This window comes from Nothobranchius furzeri, chromosome 12 (assembly GCF_043380555.1).
Source record: "Nothobranchius furzeri strain GRZ-AD chromosome 12, NfurGRZ-RIMD1, whole genome shotgun sequence".
Classification (NCBI taxonomy): Eukaryota; Metazoa; Chordata; class Actinopteri; order Cyprinodontiformes; family Nothobranchiidae; genus Nothobranchius; species Nothobranchius furzeri.
Window position 1 is genome coordinate 6,231,375 of NC_091752.1, and position 22,939 is coordinate 6,254,313.

A 22,939-nucleotide genomic window follows, 5' to 3' on the forward strand; every position below is an offset into this window, starting at 1 on the left:
AAGAGAGGGGCGGAGCTGTCAACTGATCACCACCTGGTGGTGAGTTGGATCAGATGGCAAGGGAACATGCCGCGTAGACCTGGCAGACCCAAACGCATAGTGAGGGTCTGCTGGGAACGCCTGGCAGAAGAACCTGTCAAGACGGTCTTCAACTCCCACCTCCGGCAGAGCTTTGACCACGTCCCGAGAGCAGTGGGGGACATTGAGTCCGAGTGGGCCTTGTTCCACTCTGCGATTGTCGAGGCGGCTGTTGCTAGCTGTGGTCGTAAGGTGGCCGGTGCCAGTCGTGGTGGCAACCCCCGTACCCGCTGGTGGACACCAGAGGTTCGGGGAGCCGTCAGGCTGAAGAAGGAGGCCTACAGGGTGTGGCTGGTCTGTGGGTCTCCGGAGGCAGCAGACAGGTACCGGATAGCCAAGCGGGGTGCAGCAGTGGCAGTTGCCGAGGCAAAATCTCGGGCGTGGGAGGAGTTTGGTGAGGCCATGGAGAAAGACTATCGATCGGCTCCAAAGAGGTTCTGGCAAACTGTCCGGCGCCTCAGGAGAGGAAGGCAGCAACTCGCTCACACTGTTTACAGTGGGGATGGGGAGCTGCTGACGTCAACTGAGGCTATAGTCGGACGGTGGAAGGAATACTTTGAGGAGCTCCTCAATCCCACCAATGCTCATTCCGAGGAGGAACCAGAGCTGGGAGGCCTGGGGATGGACTGTCCGATCTCGGGGGCAGAAGTTGCTGAGGTAGTCAAACAACTACACAGCGGCGGAGCCCCGGGGGCGGATGAGGTTCGTCCTGGGTATCTCAAGGCTATGGATGTTGTAGGGCTGTCATGGTTGACACGTCTCTACAACATTGCGTGGTCATCGGGGGCAGTTCCTAGGGAGTGGCAGACCGGGGTGGTGGTCCCCATCTTTAAGAAGGGTGACCTGAGGGTGTGTTCCAACTATAGGGGGATCACACTCCTCAGCCTCCCTGGAAAGGTCTACGCCAAGGTACTGGAGAGGAGGGTCCGATCGATAGTTGAATCTCAGATAGAGGAGGAGCAATGTGGTTTTCGTCCTGGCCGTGGAACTGTGGACCAGCTCTATACCCTTGCAAGGGTGATGGAGGGGGCATGGGAGTTTGCCCAACCAATCCACATGTGCTTTGTGGATTTGGAGAAGGCTTATGACCGTGTCCCCAGGGGCACCCTGTGGGGGACGCTCCAGGAGTATGGGTTGGGTGGCTTTCTGTTAAGGGCCATTCAGTCCCTTTACCAGAGGAGCGTGAGTTTGGTCCGCATAGCCGGTAGTAAGTCGGACCTGTTCCCAGTGAGGGTTGGACTCCGCCAGGGCTGCCCTTTGTCACCGGTTCTGTTCATCATATTTATGGACAGAATTTCTAGACGCAGCCGTGGTGTGGAGTGTGTCGAGTTTGGTGGCAGGAGAATCTCGTCTCTGCTTTTTGCGGATGATGTGGTCCTCCTAGCTTCATCCAGCTCTGACCTTCAGCTCTTGCTGGGTAGGTTCGCGGCCGAATGTGAAGCGGCTGGGATGAGGATCAGCACCTCCAAATCTGAGACCATGGTTCTCGACCGGAAAAGGGTGGCTTGCCACCTCCGGGTCGGGGGAGAGGTCCTACCAAAAGGGGAGGAGTTTAAGTATCTCGGGGTCTTGTTCACGAGTGAGGGTAGGAGGGATCGGGAGATCGACAGGCGGATTGGTTCGGCGTCTGCAGTGATGCGGACGCTGAGCCGATCTGTCGTGGGGAAGAGGGAGCTGAGCCAGAAAGCCAAGCTCTCGATTTACCGGTCGATCTACGTCCCAATCCTCACCTATGGTCATGAGCTTTGGGTAATGACCGAAAGAACGAGATCGCGGATACAAGCGGCCGAAATGAGTTTCCTCCGTAGGGTGGCCGGGCTCAGCCTTAGAGATAGGGTGAGGAGCTCGGACATTCGGGAGGGACTCGGAGTAGAACCGCTGCTCCTCCGGATCGAAAGGAGCCAGTTGAGGTGGTTTGGGCATCTGGTCAGGATGCCTCCTGGACGCCTCCCTGGGGAGGTGTTTCGGGCATGTCCTGCCGGCAGAAGGCCCCCGGGTCGACCCAGGACACGTTGGAGAAGTTACATCTCCAATCTGGTCCGGGAACGCCTTGGGGTCCTGCCGGAGGAGCTGGTGGACAAGGCCGGGGAGAGGACGGCCTGGAGCTCCCTAGTTGGGATGCTGCCCCCGCGACCCGGACCCGGATAAGCGGAGGAAGACGAGACGAGACGAGAGATATATATATATACACACACACACATATATACATATATATAATATATTTATATACACACACACACATATATACATATATACACACACCTATATACATATATATAATATATTTATATACAAACACACATACACGGAATACGGACGTAACATCGGTGCAAAAGTGTGCAAGTTTACAGGGAGGGAGAGGGCAAATAGTGAGAAACGCGGAGGAAGCGGACTGATAGTAACGTTCTTGAAGTAAACTGCGGTAAAACGTGTGGTTTTAACCTCCTCGTTAGAAAAACTGTGGGTGTTAAAACATCCACATCCCTCATGCCAGTACGCTGACGCTGACACACACACACACACGCACACACACACGCAGAGAGAGTTTACCGTTTTAAACAACAGAACAGCAGCGAGTGGGAACCGGAGGAGGGGGCGGGGCTGTTACGTCACAGGTAAGGCAGAATTGTTATTGTCCACTTTTAGATAGATAGATAGATAGATAGACTTTATCGTCCACCTCGAATTGAGGCAGAAATTCGCCTTTGACATGGCTCACCTTACAATACAATCCATATCGCATTCACACAAAATATATAAAAGACAATTAAAAAGGTATTAAAATGTTATCATCGTAAAAAAAAATAAAACGTTAAGAATTCAAAATTTTAATTGCGGAGAGAACAAATGATTCCTTATAGACACATTTCTTGGCCAATGGAACCCTGAACCTCCTTCCTGACAGAAGTAACTGAAAATGTGGGTTCATGGATGGGTTGAGTCTGCACTGATCGGGGTAGCCTTCCTGTGTACTGCTCGCTCGTGAAGAACAGAAAGTGGGATCTGAGGTGAGCCTGTAGTTTTGCTGCCTAATTTAACAATACGAGAGAGTTGAGTTTTGTTTTTAACTGTAAGAAAGTTATACCAAGCTGTAATATTGAAAGTTAGAATGGATTCAATCAGTGATTTATTGTTAGGATGTCCTTGTTCACACTGAGTGCTCTTAACTTCCTTAGCAGGTGGAGTCTTTGCAGTGCTTTCTTTCGCCTCTGTCAGTGCGTCCCAGGGCAGCTGTGGCTACATCGTAGCTCATCACCATCAGTGTGTGAATGGATGAATGATACACTGTAGTGTAAAGCACTTTGGAGTCCTTACTCTGAGAGGCGCTATACAAGTGCGGGTCATTTATCATCATTCTTGTAGACACCGTTGCTGTGATTTGCAAAGGAATGACTGAACCTGCTCCACAGGCTGACCCTGTATGCTGAGGGGTTCGAACAGGGACGTGTCTGCCTCACTGACCGCCCCACAGCACATTTCTTTAGTTTTTGAGATATTCAGCCCCAGGTGAAAGTCTCCAAATGTCTGGACCAGATTGCTGACCGCCTGCTGATATTTAGACAGGTCCTCCGATGTCTTCACTGATGCCACCAGTGCCATGTCGTCTGCATACTTGTACAGGGCCTTTTCTACGATGATTGGCTTAAACTTCTTCACCACACTGCGGAGTCGTGTTGTCAGACATGAGTAGCAGACGTACACATTTGCTACAGAACTCACGTGTCTGCAGCTTTTTGCATGGTTTAGAGGGGTGAGTCGTACCGGCGTAATTAGACGCCAAACTGCGTACTTGCTACGCAAAACGTGTGCAGGTTGGCAGGTCTGTATGGATATAATTCAGTTTTCTTACACGTCCAATCGATCGTGTGCCGACAAAACTTACAGAAAATGTATTTTCTAGCTGAATAAAAACCTCGGGGTTAATGTTCTGCCCTGAACTTTGCACTCGGCTTCGTGTTTAGAATTTTTCGGAGTTTGTTGGCGTTTCAGCGAGCCTTTCCATCACGAGTGACAGTTTTTGTTTTTCCTGATTTTGTGGAGAGACGGGAAAAACTCCTCCTAACGCTGCTGCTACTTACACGATCCCTGATCCACATTTGTCACAGATGGGTAACTTCTCCTTGTTCCCCACCGACGATCCGATTTTCGTCGTGGGTGCTTTCACGCTCCTGAAGCCCGATGGTTTATCAGAATCACCTGTACACAAAAAAAAAATGTTCGGAGAGTAAATCTTAGTGTTTTTATGTGATTGTTTTCTTTTACTATCTTTATAATCACTGTTTATCAGTTACTTTCTATCCATATTAGCTTTTGTTATTTTACATGTTATACATTTTAATCCTCCAGTGTTTCCTCTGCGGAGCCCTCTGCCCTGGGGCCGGTGGTTTGCGGCGGCGGCCGGGGCGCTCCTCGGGTAGAGCCTGGGCAGTGGTGGGGGGTCTCCGTCCTCCCTCCCTGGGCGTCATGGGCTGGTGTCTTGGTGGGGGTCTCCGCCCTCCCTCCCTGGGCGTCATGGGCTGGTGTCTTGGTGGGGGTCTCCGCCCTTCCTCCCTCCCTGGGCGTCATGGGCTGGTGTCTTGGTGGGGGTCTCCGCCCTCCCTCCCTCCCTGGGCGTCATGGGCTGGTGTCTTGGTGGGGGTCTCCGCCCTCCCTCCCTCCCTGGGCGTCATGGGCTGGTGTCTTGGTGGGGGTCTCCGCCCTCCCTCCCTGGGCGTCATGGGCTGCTGTCTTGGTGGGGGTCTCCGCCCTCCCTCCCTGGGCGTCATGGGCTGCTGTCTTGGTGGGGGTCTCCGCCCTCCCTCCCTGGGCGTCATGGGCTGCTGTCTTGGTGGGGGTCTCCGCCCTCCCTCCCTGGGCGTCATGGGCTGGTGTCTTGGTGGGGGTCTCCGCCCTTCCTCCCTCCCTGGGCGTCATGGGCTGGTGTCTTGGTGGGGGTCTCCGCCCTTCCTCCCTCCCTGGGCGTCATGGGCTGGTGTCTTGGTGGGGGTCTCCGCCCTCCCTCCCTCCCTGGGCGTCATGGGCTGGTGTCTTGGTGGGGGTCTCCGCCCTCCCTCCCTCCCTGGGCGTCATGGGCTGGTGTCTTGGTGGGGGTCTCCGCCCTCCCTCCCTCCCTGGGCGTCATGGGCTGGTGTCTTGGTGGGGGTCTCCGCCCTCCCTCCCTCCCTGGGCGTCATGGGCTGGTGTCTTGGTGGGGGTCTCCGCCCTCCCTCCCTCCCTGGGCGTCATGGGCTGGTGTCTTGGTGGGGGTCTCCGCCCTCCCTCCCTGGGCGTCATGGGCTGCTGTCTTGGTGGGGGTCTCCGCCCTCCCTCCCTGGGCGTCATGGGCTGCTGTCTTGGTGGGGGTCTCCGCCCTCCCTCCCTGGGCGTCATGGGCTGCTGTCTTGGTGGGGGTCTCCGCCCTCCCTCCCTGGGCGTCATGGGCTGCTGTCTTGGTGGGGGTCTCCGCCCTCCCTCCCTGGGCGTCATGGGCTGGTGTCTTGGTGGGGGTCTCCGCCCTCCCTCCCTGGGCGTCATGGGCTGGTGTCTTGGTGGGGGTCTCCGTCCTCCCTCCCTGGGAGTCATGGGCTGGTGTCTTGGTGGGGGTCTCCGCCCTCCCTCCCTGGGCGTCATGGGCTAGTGTCTTGGTGGGGGTCTCCGCCCTCTCTCCCTGGGCGTCATGGGCTGGTGTCTTGGTGGGGGTCTCCGCCCTCCCTCCCTGGGCGTCATGGGCTGGTGTCTTGGTGGGGGTCTCCGCCCTCCCTCCCTGGGCGTCATGGGCTGGTGTCTTGGTGGGGGTCTCCGCCCTCCCTCCCTGGGCGTCATGGGCTGGTGTCTTGGTGGGGGGTCTCCGCCCTCCCTCCCTGGGCGTCATGGGCTAGTGTCTTGGTGGGGGTCTCCGCCCTCCCTCCCTGGGCGTCATGGGCTAGTGTCTTGGTGGGGGTCTCCGCCCTCCCTCCCTGGGCGTCATGGGCTGGTGTCTTGGTGGGGGTCTCCGCCCTCCCTCCCTGGGAGTCATGGGCTGGTGTCTTGGTGGGGGTCTCCGCCCTCCCTCCCTGGGCGTCATGGGCTGGTGTCTTGGTGGGGGTCTCCGCCCTCCCTCCCTGGGCGTCATGGGCTGGTGTCTTGGTGGGGGTCTCCGCCCTCCCTCCCTGGGCGTCATGGGCTGGTGTCTTGGGTGGGAGTCTCCGCCCTCCCTCCCTGGGCGTCATGGGCTGGTGTCTTGGTGGGGGTCTCCGCCCTCCCTCCCTGGGCGTCATGGGCTGGTGTCTTGGTGGGGGTCTCCGCCCTCCCTCCCTGGGCGTCATGGGCTGGTGTCTTGGTGGGAGTCTCCGCCCTCCCTCCCTGGGCGTCATGGGCTGGTGTCTTGGTGGGGGTCTCCGCCCTCCCTCCCTGGGCGTCATGGGTTGGTGTCTTGGTGGGGGTCTCCGCCCTCCCTCCCTGGGCGTCATGGGTTGGTGTCTTGGTGGGGGTCTCCGCCCTCCCTCCCTGGGCGTCATGGGTTGGTGTCTTGGTGGGGGTCTCCGCCCTCCCTCCCTGGGCGTCATGGGCTGGTGTCTTGGTGGGGGTCTCCGCCCTCCCTCCCTGGGCGTCATGGGCTGGTGTCTTGGTGGGGGTCTCCGCCCTCCCTCCCTGGGCGTCATGGGCTGGTGTCTTGGTGGGGGTCTCCGCTCTCCCTCCCTGGGCGTCATGGGCTGGTGTCTTGGTGGGGGTCTTCGCCCTCCCTCCCTGGGCGTCATGGGCTGGTGTCTTGGTGGGGGTCTTCGCCCTCCCTTCCTGGGCGTCATGGGCTGGTGTCTTGGTGGGGGTCTCCGCCCTCCCTCCCTGGGCGTCATGGGCTGGTGTCTTGGCTGCTGCTGTGGATCTGTTGCTGTCGAGGCAGATGGCTCCACTGATGATGTGTCGTCTATTACCTGACCCATCTGAACCCAGCCTATTGTTTACTCTGTTGTTCGTGTGTGTGTGTGTGTGTGTGTGTGTGTGTGTGTGTGTGTGTGTGTGCGTGTGTGTGTGTGCGTGCGAGCGAGATGGGACTATGGGATCTATGGGGCCATTTTAATCTGTGAAGCACTTTGAGTTGCATATAAATGAAGTTGATTTGATTTGATTCTGGAGGTTTTGCTAAATCTTCTAAGTAATCTAATAAAAAAAGAGACCAACATCCCTGTGTCTGACTGGAGAACCTGTAACCAGTTCTGTACCTGTATCGAGGATATCCTGAAGCACCTTGAACGACGCGGACTGTCGAGGCGGCTCGTCGGACTCTTGGTTCTCCTGCAGCATCTTGTACACCTCTGAATCTGCTGCTACGGCCGGGCGACCCGCCGGCGCTGGGTGTTCTGATGGAGCTCTGTGAAAACGCACAAACTATTGGATCCACACCAACCCTCTCAGGAGGAAACATTTAATGTTCTACTCTCAGATGTTCAGAAAACACTGTGGCCCTGGAGGGCTGGAGTTGGTCCCCTCTGCTCTACAGATGACCAGAAATGACCAGTTTCCTAAAGAATGCTCCAATAAAGACATTTAACTGCTGCGATCTTCACACTAATGTTTTCATATCATTACTGTGTATAAAATCTATACTTAAAGGTCACCTTTACTCGTATTTGAATACATTTGCAGTGGTCTCTAGTGGGAATGAATGCCTTGTAGGGGGAACATAGCTCTGGTGCACCTGTTTCAGGACGTAGAAGTCAGCCGGAGGACAGCGGGGCAAAACACAGCAGGATATTGAGTCTTAAGGTTGGTTTATGCTTGACGCGTCCGCGAGGTCCGCACGGCTCCGCACGGAAAAGTTGCGTCATTTTGAGTCATCTTAAAAACCACGCCCCTCCACACGGCCCAAAATTTCCTCACCGCGCACCTAGGAAATTCTAACCACGCGGACGGTCGGACGCGTAAAAACATGGCGGACTGGCAAGGACTAGTTATGGCAGAGGTTCGTAAATACAGACATTTGTATGATTCAGCTCTCAGAGATCACCGTGATCAACATGTTGTTAATAATTCTTGGAGAGAAATAGCTCGCACTGTCGGAAAAGACGAGGACGCTGTTAAAAATGCTGGAATGCCATGTTGTAAACAGTAATTTCTACTTCTACTATGGTGTAGGGTTGGATGCATGCTGTAGAGCTCCATGCTGCCCCCTACAGTTTGGGAGAATATTGGCTCACCGCAGAGACGAGCCGCACGAACCATAAACGCTGCGAGTTGTGAAGCGCGTTCCATCCGCGAGCCGCATCACCACGTGGAAGGTGAATGCGTCAAGCATAAACCAAGCTTTACTCCCCGATAGGTGTGCTTCACTCTTTTGATCGTTATTTTTGAATGCCTCGTAAGTCGTACTCTAGGGATAAAAAAGCTCTGATGCGCCTGTTTCAGGAAGTTAGCCGGAGGAGAAAGCGGCTTCAGATGGCAGGATCTGGAATCTTATTTCCTGATATGTGGACACCTCGCCTCTGATTGGCTAACAGCAACACGACTCTACCACTGACTGTTTGCTCTGCAACTTTGATGCTTTATCTCCACAAATAACAAGCTTGGAGGAGTTCTGCTATGTGGTGGAGTTGATAATGCTAATGGTTAGCTTTTGGTGTTTCCTGGACACTAAACCAACAGCAGCCTTCCCCGTCGTGAGTCCAGATGGGTGAGTCCATGAATGTTAAGTGACAGTGTGACGTAGATCTGTCAGGATTTTCTAATCCTAGAGTTTCACCGTCTGTTTTCTACCAGAAGCTGATGCCGGAGGTAGGTGTATGTAGCCTCCGGAAGCATTCTGCCCCACCAGCAGCTTTTGCTGATGCCATTTCCTACTGAGCTAGGACCAATCAGCAAGAGTTAACCCCGAGTCACTGCGACTACTGGGTTATTTCCGAGAACAAACTCAGTTGATCCCTGAAATGGTGCAGAAGGTGGACTTTTCAGGCTGGCCCGGTGAATCAGAGACACGTGCAGGCTGCAAAGTAGAGCTGGACGATGTAGAAAAAAGGCTCATCGATAAAAAAACATCACATTGATCGATACCAACAATTATTGAAAACTATATAAAAATGTTGACTATTGCAGCCCTGGCCATCTTAGGCCATCACTTCATGATAAACAAGTTGGCTGCATTGCCAGACTTGTTTTTTGTTGCTTCTCTGTAGCAAGCCACCGTTGTTTGTTTTTGTCAGACTTGTAAGAATGAAAATATTGCCACACTGGTGAAGTACCGTTCTCTCCTTGCTGCAACATCGTGTTTACGTCACACTGCTGTCTGTGTAGGTTTGAGAGGGGAGGGCTTGTTGACGGAGCGTGCTTGGGTCGGTGGTTTTGATTGGTTGGGTGTAGGGCTGGTCAAATTAATCAAATTTTAATCACGATTACGATCTGAGTTTTGAACGATTATAAAAAACAAAACAAGCTGATTATTTGCTCCTCCCACTTGCGCTGCCCTGAGTTGCAAATGAAGCGCTCCTCCACAGTGTTGCCAACTTAGCGACTTTGATGCTATTTCTAACAGCTTTTCAGACCCCCTTCTTGACTTTTAAATCTTAAAAGTACCTAGCGAACACCTCAGAAACATCTCTGGTAACCCTTAGCTACTTTCTGGATAACTGTCGTCGACATTTCCTGCAGGTTAGCTAAACACTCCGCCTGCGCTCCGGACCGTTCTTCTGGACATTAGGAAAGGGAATGATGTAGTGATGTATCAGTTGCTACAGAAACGGCTCTCGGAGCCGGCTCCCTGTTGGATTAACCAGAGTGAGTGACACACACACCGCACCTGTGGACTCCTGAGCCGATAAAAACGGCTAAATGTGCGCGTGCGGCGTGCTAAACACATGTGCAGCTTGCCACTGATTGCTGTGAGACCGGGTTGGGGGGTGCAGCTGTGGTTGGGACAATTATTACATTAACTGATGGACTTGTAAATAAATAGTTTATAAATAATGTAGAAATAAGTTCCTCACGCTGATAAATGATAACTAATCTCTCTGAGGACACGGTGCTAGTGCACGCTCCTACAGCACCTTGACATGACTAAATAAATGTTATGCAACATTTTGTGAACATCAATTTATTTGCATGTATTTGTTATAAATGCCACTGTATAATTCTTGCTGTCAGTATTTGCAAGATATTGGTATTTGGGTCTGTACTGGTTAGACTTAAATGAGTTAAACCAAGGTCTATAGCCCTTGGGTCATAGACTATGAGCTATACAGGTGCTGGCCAGTAAATTAGAATATCATCAAAAGGTTGAAAATATTTCAGTAATTCCATTCAAAACGTGAAACTTGTACATTATATTCATGCAATGCACACAGACCAATGTATTTCCAATGTTCATTACATTTAAATTTGATATTCATAAGTGACAACTAATGAAAACTCCAAATTTGGTATCTCAAAAAATTAGAATATTCTGAAAAGGCTGAATATAGAAGACACCTGCTGCCACTCTAATCAGCTGATTTACTCAAAACACCTGCAAAGGCCTTTAAAAGGTCCCTCAGTCTTGTTTTGAAGGCACCACAATCATGGGGAAGACTTCTGACTTAACAGCTGTCCAAAAGACAATCATTGACACCTTGCACAAGGAGGGCAAGACACAAAAGGTGATTGCTAAAGAAGCTGGCTGTTCGCAGAGCTCTGTGTCCAAGCACATTAACAGACAGGCGAAGGGACGGAAAAAATGTGGTAGAAAAAAGTGTACAAGCTCTAGGGATAACCGCACCCTGCAGAGAATTGTGACGACAAACCCATTCAAAAATGTGGGGGAGATCCACAAAGAGTGGACTGCAGCTGGAGTCAGCGCTTCAAGAACCACCACGAGGAGACTCATGAAAGACATGGGATTCAGGTGTCGCATTCCGTGTGTCAAGCCACTCTTGAACATGAAACAGCGCAAGAAGCGTCTCGCCTGGGCCAAGGACAAAAAGGACTGGACTGATGCTGAGTGGTCCAAAGTTATGTTTTCTGATGAAAGCAAGTTCTGCATTTCCTTTGGAAATCAAGGACCCAGAGTCTGGAGGAAGAGCGGAGAAGCACAGAATCCACGTTGCATGAGGTCCAGTGTAAAGTTTCCACCGTCAGTGATGGTGTGGGGTGCCATGTCATCTGCCGGTGTTGGCCCACTCTGTTTCCTGAGGTCCAGGGTCAATGCAGCCGTCTACCAGGAAGTTTTAGAGCACTTCATGCTTCCTGCTGCTGACCAACTTTATGGGGATGCAGACTTCACCTTTCAACAGGACTTGGCACCTGCACACAGTGCCAAAACCACCAGCACCTGGTTCAAGGACCATGGTATCCCTGTCCTTGATTGGCCAGCAAACTCGCCTGACCTTAACCCCATAGAAAATCTATGGGGTATTGTGAAGCGGAGGATGCAATACGCTAGACCCAACAATGCAGAGGAGCTGAAGACGACTATCAGAGCAACCTGGGCTCTCATAACACCTGAGCAGTGCCACAGACTGATCGAGTCCATGCCACGCCGCATTACTGCAGTTATTGAGGCAAAAGGAGCCCCGACTAAGTATTGAGTGCTATACATGCACATTCTTTTCATGTTCATTCTTTTCAGTTGGCCAACATTAGAGAAACAAACATTTTTTCATTGGCCTTTAGAATATTCTAATTTTCTGAGATACCAGATTTGATGTTTTCATTGGTTGTCACCTATAAATATCAAAATTAAACGTAATAAACATCGGAAATACATTGGTCTGTGTGCATTGCATGAATATAATGTACAAGTTTCACGTTTTGAATGGAATTACTGAAATATTTTCAACCTTTTGATGATATTCTAATTTACTGGCCAGCACCTGTAAGTATACTGGTCTTTTTATCCTGGGAACCAGGAGTTATTTTAGTGATCATCTTGTGTCTTATTTTTGTCCTGATTGTGCCCTGAGCAATTTTATGACTGAATAAAAACAAATAAAATCATCATAAATAGAAAAATCGTCCTAAATAATCGTGATCTCAATTTCAGACACCATAATCGTGATTATTGTTTTTGCCATAATCGAGCAGCCCTAGTTGGGTGTCAGTAATGACTCTAGTATGAAGCTTCCCAATAGCCCATAATGGAAAAAGGAAACTTTTATTGACGTTTTTCTTGATCCATTTTTTTCCTATTGAATCACTTGTCTATTGATCGATATCGTTGTTGAATTGTTGTCCAGTCCTACTGCAGAGGTCTGGGGAAATTACCCAGAACTTCCGATAGTGGAAACGTGAGCTGTCCCTCTGACGGAATCATTCCTGATCCATCCATCCTCGTCATTCCCAAAGAGAACCTCAACATCTTGATCTCTTCAACCTTCAGATCCGCTTCCTGTCTTTTCCTCATGGACGCTGTCTCTGAAGCAGAGAACATGGCTGCTCCCTCCACTGTCCTCCACACCTGAAGCCCCGTTAGCTCTCCTCAGACCCGGCATTTCTCCACCCATTCCAACCTTCTTTACCTCTTTTCCCCCCTCTCCACTGCTTTGCATGTGCAAGCTGGTTAAGGTTAGGATGGGGGTGAGGGGAAGGTTAAATTGCAAGAGGGTAAAGGTCACAATTCGGTCAAATGTCCGTTTTACGGCGGGCGTCAGATACCGACGCTCTGGCACAGCGCGTCGCCTCCCGACGCGCAGGGTCTCGTCACCTGCTGTCTTTTCCGAGGACTGCATCTTGTCGGTCATTATCACGTGACAGCGACTAGTCGATGACAGGCATAACAAGTCACTACAGAGCAGTGAAGTCGACTAGTTGATACAACCCCTAACACACACACACACACACACACACACACACACACACACACACACACACACACACACACACACACACACACACACACACACACACACACACACACACACACACACACACACACACACACACACACACACACACACACACACACACACACACACACACACACACACACACACACACACACACACAGGTTCCGGTGAAGCTCACTTTTTGGTGGAGTCGCCGGCTGCAGCTGCAGTCTTCACCTCATCCAGGGCCGAGTTGAAGTTCTTGATGTTCTCTGAGGAGTACAGACCAGAGGGGCTGTTGTACTGGTTGGTCACCACTTTGGTGCCAAACCCAGAGAAAGGCAGAGCGCTCCTGTTATGAGAAGAGCCGATGTGTTTCACCTCCTGGGAGGTAAAAAAAAAAAAAAAAAAAAAAAAAAGGAGACATTAAAATTTAGTGAGGAACACAACTTTTTGAATCTAAAAATGTCACGTTTGCACACAAACGTGCACTTCAAAACAGATTTTAGGTTATGAAATTCAGTATTTCTGCTGGTTTTAAACGCATCCTCAACACCTTTCTCAAAACGTTTGCAATCCTAACACATAATGAAGTTGGCATGCCATCCCATAATTAGACACATAAATACCACGGACACTACCTCATGCAGCACAGCACAAATACCTCCGACTGTAGCTCATGCTTCAGGCATCTGGACTAGAATTAGCCAAATAGTGCAAAAAATAAATAAATACAAAGATGCCTGCGGGCTAGAAAGCGTGTGTGAACAGTGGAAAACATACCAAATGCTCGAAACACGTGTTGCTACGTACGTGTGTGTGTGTGTGTCTGTGAGAGAGCCAAACATTTGATTTTTCACACGAAACACAAACAAGCCTGGGACACAGTTTCCTACATGACATCACACTTTGGCTTCAACTGCTTCCCTGCAGCAGGAACCAGGCTGATAAACTACTGTCTCCTAGGAAACCTGTTGGGAAGCAACAACAACAAGAAGTTTGCCACATCCTTCCTTTTTAGCCGCAGCGTGGAAAATGTTCCGCTGAAAGTGGAGATGCGGTTACGTTTCCAAACAACAGAAAGTTAGAGGACGGACCCGATGGCGACGCTCACCTGGGGCTCCGAGGTCAGGTTCATCTTGTACGGATTTGTTTTCCCCTCCTCCGATGAAAGCGGAGACCACAGCTTACTTTCCGACCTGAGGAAGGATAAATAAAAGGGTTAAAGGTCCAGAATTCCTAAAAGGAGTACACGTACGGTCATTTCACAAATTCCTGGATTTAACAGGAGTTAAGTGCACTCCCCATAATCTGAAGGTTGCAGGTTCGAGCCCCGCTCAGTATGCCGTTGTGTCCTTGGGCAAGACACTTAATCCACCTTACATGCTGGTGGTGGTCGGAGGGACCGGTGGCGCCTACACTTGGCCTCTTGTCAGTGTGCCCCAGGGCAGCTGTGGCTACATCGTAGCTCATCACTATGACTGTGCTGTAAAGCGCCTTGGGGGGTTCAAGACTCTAGAAGGCGCTATATCAAAAACAGACCATTTACCCAGAACCTATAGCAGGAGTGGGAACCTCCAGTCCTCGAGAGCTGGTTTCTTACATCTTTTTGTTGTTTGCCGGTTCCAACACAGTTGATTCACCTGCAGCTCATCAGGCTCTGCAGGAGCCGGTTAATCACCTGCTGATTGAAATCAGGTGTGCTGAAACAGGGAAAACACTAAAACATGTAGGACAGCGGCCCTTAAGGATCAGGACTGCCCGCCCCGATCTAGGCCGTCAGGTGGCCGAAGCAAATGGATGGTCTAGCCACACTCCACCGGAACCTCCACAGCTTCGGACAGTCTGGGACCGGTCCAATCACGGCGCTCTGCTGGTGTGTTGGGCCAATCACGGCGCTCTGCTGGTGTGTTGGGCCAATCACGGAGCTCTGCTGGTGTGTTGGGCCAATCACGGCGCTCTGCTGGTGTGTTGGGCCAATCACGGCGCTCTGCTGGTGTGTTGGGCCAATCACGGCGCTCTGCTGGTGTGTTGGGCCAATCACAGCGCTCTACTGGTGTGTTGGGCCAATCACAGCGCTCTACTGGTGTGTTGGGCCAATCACAGCGCTCTGCTGGTGTGTTGGGCCAATCACAGCGCTCTACTGGTGTGTTGGGCCAATCACAGCGCTCTACTGGTGTGTTGGGCCAATCACAGCGCTCTACTGGTGTGTTGGGCCAATCACAGCGCTCTACTGGTGTGTTGGGCCAATCACAGCGCTCTACTGGTGTGTTGGGCCAATCACAGCGCTCTACTGGTGTGTTGGGCCAATCACAGCGCTCTACTGGTGTGTTGGGCCAATCACAGCGCTCTGCTGGTGTGTTGGGCCAATCACAGCGCTCTGCTGGTGTGTTGGGCCAATCACAGCGCTCTACTGGTGGGTGGGACGTTACTGAAAAAACAAAGATGGCGACGGCTCATTTGAAACAGCTTTGGCATCCACTTTGAACTATTTAGACTTGGGCTTTCCTTCGAGTCAAGAGCAGATAGAAGTACTTAAGGTCCTCTAGAAAAAGGACGTATTTCCATCTTCTTTGACAGAATATAGCGGACTGCATCATTGACTGGCATCTATGTCAAGTTTGTTGTCCAATAGCATGTGGAGACGGTTTGAAAGACAACTGTAGATCCCACCCCATGACTAAATGCCGTCAATGGACCGTGGCGACACTTTATACTCACATATACAGGATGAAATGTGTTGGCAACAGATTTCGTCATCGATTCGATGTGTTGTGCAACATTTTTCGTGTGGCGCAACCTTTACGCAACAGGGTTCACGTCAGCTCATCTGTACGCGGCTGCAGATCAGACCGAGAGAGACATATGTCGCATGTGTGCGATGAGCCGTGTTTAGATGCAACAGTGGTGCAACATCTTTTCAAGTTACCTTTTTCTCCAGAACTTTATTGAGCAAAGGTAAGTTGCTTGTTATTGTGTAAGGAAGACACTTTTTACCGGTGCACAATGTGCTAATCTAGGTGCTGTGGAGGAAAACGGATACCAGCAAAGGCAGAAACAGTCCAAAGTGCAACATGCATGTTGTTTTGCACGCTATTGAACTGTTTTCTAATCATGTTCTGTTGTTAAAGTAAAGGAAGGAGAGAAAAAATGTTTCCCTAGCAGTTTTTAAATTTTCCCGCTTAATCAGATTAATCGAGTCGAGACCCCATTCGATTAATCAATGATCCAAATAATTGTTGCAGCCCTACTGCCAACATCTTTGTTGGACAAGAGGAAAATGTCAAAGCACGCATGTAAAGTTCCAGGATGTCCTGGGAATGCAGCATCATAGAGAAGTTGTTTGTGTAAACCGGCCAATTAGCTCACAGCTCATTTATTATTCATGTCAATATCGAGTGGGTGGGGTCAGCCAGTCTTCCCACATCCATCCATCTTCATCGCTTATCTGGAATCGGGTCACGGGGGCAGTAGCCTAAGTCGAGACGCCCAGACTTCCCTCTCCCCAGCCACTTGGGCCAGCTCTTCCGAGGGAAACCCAAGGCGTTCCCTGGCCAGGTGAGTGACATAGTCCGCCCAGCATGTCCTGGGTCTTCCCTTGAGTCTTCTCTCAGTTGGATGTGCCAAGAAAACCTCACCGGGGAGCAGGGGCGGCGTTAGGCCCGGCTACTTGGGCTGAACCCCCGGATGTTTCATGAAAAGCCCCGAATCTAAATCGCGGAAGTAACATGCAGTACCAAAGTCCAACAGAGAGGGAGCAGCTGGCAGTAGTTTGTATACAGCCTGCCTGAGCCTCCACCACTGTAGAAGCCCTTCAGCAGCCGGCTTCTTCTACAGTGCCTGGCTTCTTCTAGTCTCTGTCTGAAACGCAAATGTGAAGATGGATATAAAGACGTTTTTAGTCAAAAAGTACCGCGACAGAACCCCAGCTTTGATGAGACTGGTGTTGACTCCGGTTTGTGAGTCTTACTTGAAAATATTTGTGATTTGTAATATATATGATGTTGACTAGTGCGTGTCACGCGCGCGGATCTTCTTCAGTCCTAAATCCGCCCCTGCCAGGGAGGCGTCCAGGAGGCATCCTGACCAGATGTCCGAGCCACCTCAACTGGCTCCTCTCGACGTGGAGGAGCAGCGGGTCAACTCCGAGCTCCATCTTTCCCTCGTGAACAACACCCTGAGACACTTACTCCTCCACTCGAGGCAGGACCTCAAACCTGACCTGGAGAAGGCATTCTACCCTTTTCCGATTTAAGACCATGTTCTCCGATTTAGAGGAGCCGATTCTCATTCCAGCTGCTTCACACTCAGCTGCGAACCGCTCCAGCGAAAGATGGAGATCGCTGTCCGGTTAAGCCAACAAGACCACATTAAGGCTGCGACAAAGAATCGATAAAAATCGACGACGAAATGCATTGGTAACGCATTTCGTCATCGATTTGTTGTGTTGCGCAACCTTTATTTAACAGTGAATGTGCGAAGTTCTTGTGTAGGAGGCAACAGAGCAGATGGAGGCAGATCAGGAGAGAGAAAGCCGGTGTTTTGATGAGGAACGACACGCTTACTGACGCACCGTGTGCTAATCTAGGTGCTGTGGAGGAAAACGGATACCAGCAAAGACACAAAGGCAGAAACAATTTGGGATCAAAAGCGCAAATACGGGCAGACTAGCTAATGCTAGCGGGTAGCAGGCTCACAATAAAAACACGATGGTTGCGAAACTAAGAACATTTAAACTCTATGTGGAAGAAAAGACCTCACCATCCTGTTTATTCTTAGCTGTCTGCAGCTCTACGGAGCAGAACAACTGCTGTCAGGATTGAGTCTGCTCTGCTGCACACCGCAGCGGGATTATGGCAAGCCCCTGTAGCATCTAATTCACAAATGCGTCTATCTGTGAACATAATTTAAACTGGATTATTGCCAAACCGTGCATCCTAAATATGTCACCATTACATTTTTAGCAGTAGAAATTAAATGTTATTAGCATTTCCAGTCGCTTACTATGGAACATGTCAATGAAATACATCAAACTGTACTGATCATAGTTTAATCATGGATATACTACGTGTTGTTTCGCATGCTATTGAACTGTTTTCTAATCATGTTTTGTTGTTAATAAAGTAAAGAGAGGAGAGAGAGAAAATGTTTCCCTAGTAGTTTTTAATTAAGTAATTTAGTTAATGACATTTGTGGGATATGTGGGGTCTTTTTAACCTGTAAAGCACTCTGAGTTACATTTTTTGTATGAAAAGCGGTTTCTAAATAAAGTTTGATTGATTTAAATTTTCCCGTTTAATCCGTTTAATAGAGTCGAGACCCCACCCGATTCACTGATGATCCAAATAATCGTTTGTTGCAGCCCTAGACCACATCATCTGCAAAAAGCAGAGACCAACGTGGTTCAGACAGCCCACCTGTCTATAGAGAGCACCATTCCGTCAACGCAATTTTTGATCTTGTTCTGTGCCTCCAAGTGAGTCATGTTCTCGGTTGCCTCTCCGTTGATGGAAACAATGATGTCCCCCATGTGCAGGTTGGCTTCAGCTGCTTTACTCCCAGGGTTCACCTGCAACAAAGAACATTACGGAAGTACTCATCAGTAGGTTTGGGGGTACTGGACACCTTCACAACAGTTGTATGTAATTATTAATACATCTGTAGAACATTTGGGGAAAAATACTCCTGAAAAATATTTATGGTCTGAAAGCTGCACACATTGTTGAGTTTTCAGTAAACGGTAGCAGAGCCACTTAGGAACAGGCAGCAGTGGCTCAACAGGTTGAGCGGGTTGTCCAGTAATTGGAAAGTTGCAGGTTTGATCCCGGCTCCGGACAGATAATTCTGCTGTTGTGTCCTTGGGCAAGACACTTAACCCACCTTGCCTGCTGGCGCCTGTGCTCGGCAGCCTCGCCTCTGTCAGTGCGCCCCAGGGCAGCTGTGGCTACATCGTAGCTCATCACCACCAGTGTATGAATGTGTGTGTGTGTGAATGGATGAATGATACACTAGTGTAAAGCGCTTTGGAGTCCTTACTCTGAGAGGCGCTATACAAGTGCAGGTCATTTATCATTTATCATCAGTTATTGGCCCACTGGGCAGACTTTTCATCCAGATATGAGCAGATAAAATGAAAAGCACAGTCCAGGAATTCCTCATCCTCACATTTCCATGGGTGGTGTTTATAACAAGAAAAAAAAACAAGAGTACTCCCTACTGAGGCAAAGTACACAGCAGAGTCATAATCTGCTACCTCACAGTTTCAGGAGCGTCACCGTTACTCATCTGTAGAAAAAACTCAGCGTGACTGTTCATAGTTGTAAAATAAAAGGCAAAAGGGCTAAAACATGTCACAACCATAAAAAGGCTGGGTTTCCACGTCTGCTGACAACCAGAGAGAAAATTACTAGTTTATGGCTGTTTAAAATTAGAGAAAGATTTTCTTGCACGCATACATCAGATATTACGGTAAAAGTTCCTTACGAGTGCCAAAAAGGACATTAGGAATGCAAAGAATCCCTGCATTGTCGCGGTAAATATAAAACATGTAAAACTAAATAATACTTTTGGACAAATATGCTGCCAATTTCATCAAAAACGTAGCTCTGCAGACTGCACGATCAAACAACGACTCAACCGTAATACACGATGTAAACGAGCAAGTAAATACTAGCCGCTTGTAAACGTCAGCTGGCTTGACCGTATGTTTAGATGTCGGCTCGCTTGACCGCCGCTAAAAAAACAAACAGATGAAGCTAATGCTAACTAGCCTACACTTAACCTACCAGATGAGGTCTTACTCTGCTTTCACTCTGTGTTGTAATTTTAGAAACTGTTACAACGGGGTGGATTTTTCACGAGTCCATGTTTAAAAAAAGTTCAACTCACCCGAGAAATGGCCAGAGGCTGCTCGAAGTCTTTGCCCCCGACGAGCCGGAAGCCCCAGGGTGCAGGACCCTCCAACGTAACCTGGAGAGGCATCACGTGAGTGTCGTAAGTGCAGCTAAAAGATTATTTGTTCACACTTGTGGCGCGGTTCCTGAGCAGCCCGAGGTCTGAGCCTGACTGCAGCTCGCCAGCATTTAACCAGAAGGCGGACCCTTCACCTTCAGTTGGGCAAGTCCGCGTTTCCTCGCTGATACTATGGAGATCGTGTATTAGGAAGATGTCTCACTACGGCGCGTTTCCATGTCAGTAAACAAACTAGCTCTGCTCTTGATCACGTGACGGTACAGTTATTTGTTTTCTTAAATAAATAATTATTGAATGTCGCACGCTCCTACAGAAGAGAATATTTGTATAATATCATCCTCTTTTAACGTGCAGGAACACTAAAATAGCCCCTACCCTACACCCGAGCCCTGTGTTACAGTAATATTACAGAAACTAGCTTTATTAAAACATTATGTGTCCCAAAATGACAAACTGATGCTACTTAAAAGTGATTAATTGTCTACTACGAAAAATGTTCATGCAACTAAAGTTCTTTAAGGTGGAGCAGAGCGGTGCCTCCTCGGATTTTACCCTCTCATGATCTCTGTTTTAGTTAGGGATGCAGACCTGCCCTGACGTCATCATGTTATGTGCGCGCTTACCATTTATGGTAGAGTAAAATCCCAGGATGTGGACTGTGCCACTCCCAAAGCCCGAATTCCTGCAAGGAAAGTGGGGTGGGTGGGGGTGCTTTTGGCAGACAGACTGATCTAAACACACCCATAGATACTTCCTCACTAAACCCTGCTTTCATTTTCTGATATTTAAAACTACACATTGCTTTTGTCATACCTTTACTGAATTTTAATCATCTAGATGAGCATACAGAAGCTCACCAGAAGTCCTGCCCTTGTTTAACAAAAATACGTGTGTCACCAGCCCCTTAAGCAAACAGCCTCACCTGTGGCACAGCTCAGACAAAAGCCCACATGCAAAGTCTGCATGTCTGAAGGTTCAGCGTAAAAGATAAAGCTACACTTAATATTTCATGATGTGGGTTTCAGTGTTTGAACTGAAGCCACCAATATGAGGTTCGGAACCTCATAATATGCGCTATAATTTAGTCCATTCAGAGTATGGACGTAGTTTTGACTTTAGAAGTGTGTGTGTGTGTGTGTGTGTGTGTGTGTGGTGTTTGTGTGTGTGTGTGTGGGGGGGGGGTCTTTACAGTAAGTATACAATAACTATGTATAAAAGTACAGTCGAGAGCAGGGGTGTCAAATATACGGCCCGCGGGCCGGATCCGGCCCGCAAACAGGTTAACTCCAGCCCGCGAGATGGTTGTGTAAACTTTATTTTCATACTTTACAATGTAGAGTGAAAATAAACTTATCTTTGTGAGCAAATTTCCTCTGTAATGAGTATAAATAATACAAAGCTGCGCTCAAGGCTCACACAAGAACTTGAATCACATCCTGAAGTTGGCCGCCACTCAGGATGTGACTTCTGATATTGATGTGCTGGTGAAAGCTAAAAGATGTAAAGCAAAATGAGTCAAATATACTTTAAGTGCTGCATGGAACTGATCTAGCCATGTTATCAGTAAGCTCTGAATCACTAAGGAATGTTTTATTTAATTATATATATATATATATATATATATATATATATATAAATATATATATATATTATATATATATTTTTTTTTTCTTCAAATTTTCAAGTACACTTCAGGTGTTGTACTTGTACTATTTTGAATACACTGTTCTCAGGCTCCAGCTTTGTTTTATAGTGATTGTATTAAAACAAAGAAAACAATCTAAAGTTGTGTTTAATTTACCGGTCCGGCCCACTTGGGACTAGATTTTCCTCAATGTGGCCCCTGAGCTAAAATGAGTTTGACACCCCTGGCCTAGAGGCTTATTTATGCAATGTCAGGAATGCAGGACTGTCAAGTACACAGGTGGCAGGAATGGCCAATCACACGTTAGCATGTATCAGCAGAGCCAGTAGATGACCTCAAGGATGGTTCTAATATGAAACGGACTTCAACACAAGCGGATGTTTTCCCCTAGGTCCTTGTGCTCGACCAGTGTCTATTTAATATAGCGTAATGTTGTTTTTAGACGGTAAAAAGTGCTGGGGACAGAAAAAGACTATGGAAAAAGTGGGGGTGGGGGGTACACATGTCCCCCCTGACCCCCCCAAAACTACGTCCATGACTCGGAGTACCGGGAGGGTGGCTGTGTCACATTTAATGATTAGAAGAAAAACATTTTTTTATGGCCCTCTGTAGGAGACCACCAAACTGCGTAAATTATGACATCGTAGACACAGTAGAATCTCCAGAGGTTAAGTAATGGGTCTGTGCAATGGCCGAATCTGCATCGTATGAATGTAGAATGAGTGAAGACAGCAGAGAGGGAACTTCTCACTGGGATGGATTCTGGAACTTTATGAAGACAGACAAAGGCCTTGGGTGAAGTCAAGCACGTTATGTGACTGCTGTTATTCCGACATTACGTGTCTGCAAGAGTTATATGATTGGGACCTGTATCCAAAAATCAACTGTTATATCTGTATGTTTAATCCCTCCATGTTTAGTATCTATTGAGATTGCTAAGTACCAGCCCCTAAACGAAAGTTCAATAAAAACTTGAATAAAAAAAAAATTATGACATCGTGGACGATTACTGCAGAATTTTTCAGCGTTTGGAATTAAGAAACGATCATTTTAAAGAGAGATTGTGTATTTTTCACCATTAATCTCTGGAAATTTCCATTGAACTGTTGCTGAAAATGAATAAAATGATGCCCAGTTGTTGAAAACTATTGGCAGCTTCATAACATAAAACCATAAAAATCGGGTCTAAAATACATGGGTCTAAGTCTCTGGGTGACGCCATGTTTCCTTCTAGGGGAGCCCGTGAGGACAAAACGTATTTCTTGATTTGTAAAAAACGGTTACAAAACTTTCACCGTTTACCTCTTCCCTCGTTGCCGGTGATGAAAGGGAGTCTGATGTGCTTTTCATTTTGCTGGAGGTCGTGCGCCCAGGGATTTTTGACCCTAATGGCCATTCGTTGGTAAGGTCTTACTTGAACACAAAAATTCCGCTAGCTTGCGATGATTTAGGTATGTACTGCCCCCTATCGCCAGGGAAAATACACACTGCCGCTCAAAAG

At 48.9% G+C, this 22,939-nt stretch overlaps 1 protein-coding gene across 1 annotated transcript in view; it reads right to left on the minus strand.

The window, feature by feature from the left end:
* pdlim1 (PDZ and LIM domain 1 (elfin)) overlaps positions 1–19,959 on the minus strand; it is a 25,457-nt gene extending 5,498 nt beyond the window's left edge. The window contains exons 1-6 of the mRNA XM_054749897.2: positions 19,710–19,959; positions 18,239–18,390; positions 13,936–14,020; positions 13,021–13,205; positions 7,257–7,405; positions 4,158–4,275 (exon numbers count right to left, since the gene is read on the minus strand). Of these exons, the coding sequence (XP_054605872.1) occupies positions 4,158–4,275; positions 7,257–7,405; positions 13,021–13,205; positions 13,936–14,020; positions 18,239–18,390; positions 19,710–19,802 (782 nt within the window). The 5' untranslated portion in view covers positions 19,803–19,959. The remainder of the gene's footprint in view (positions 1–4,157; positions 4,276–7,256; positions 7,406–13,020; positions 13,206–13,935; positions 14,021–18,238; positions 18,391–19,709) is intronic.
* Positions 19,960–22,939: the final 2,980 nt, after the last annotated feature.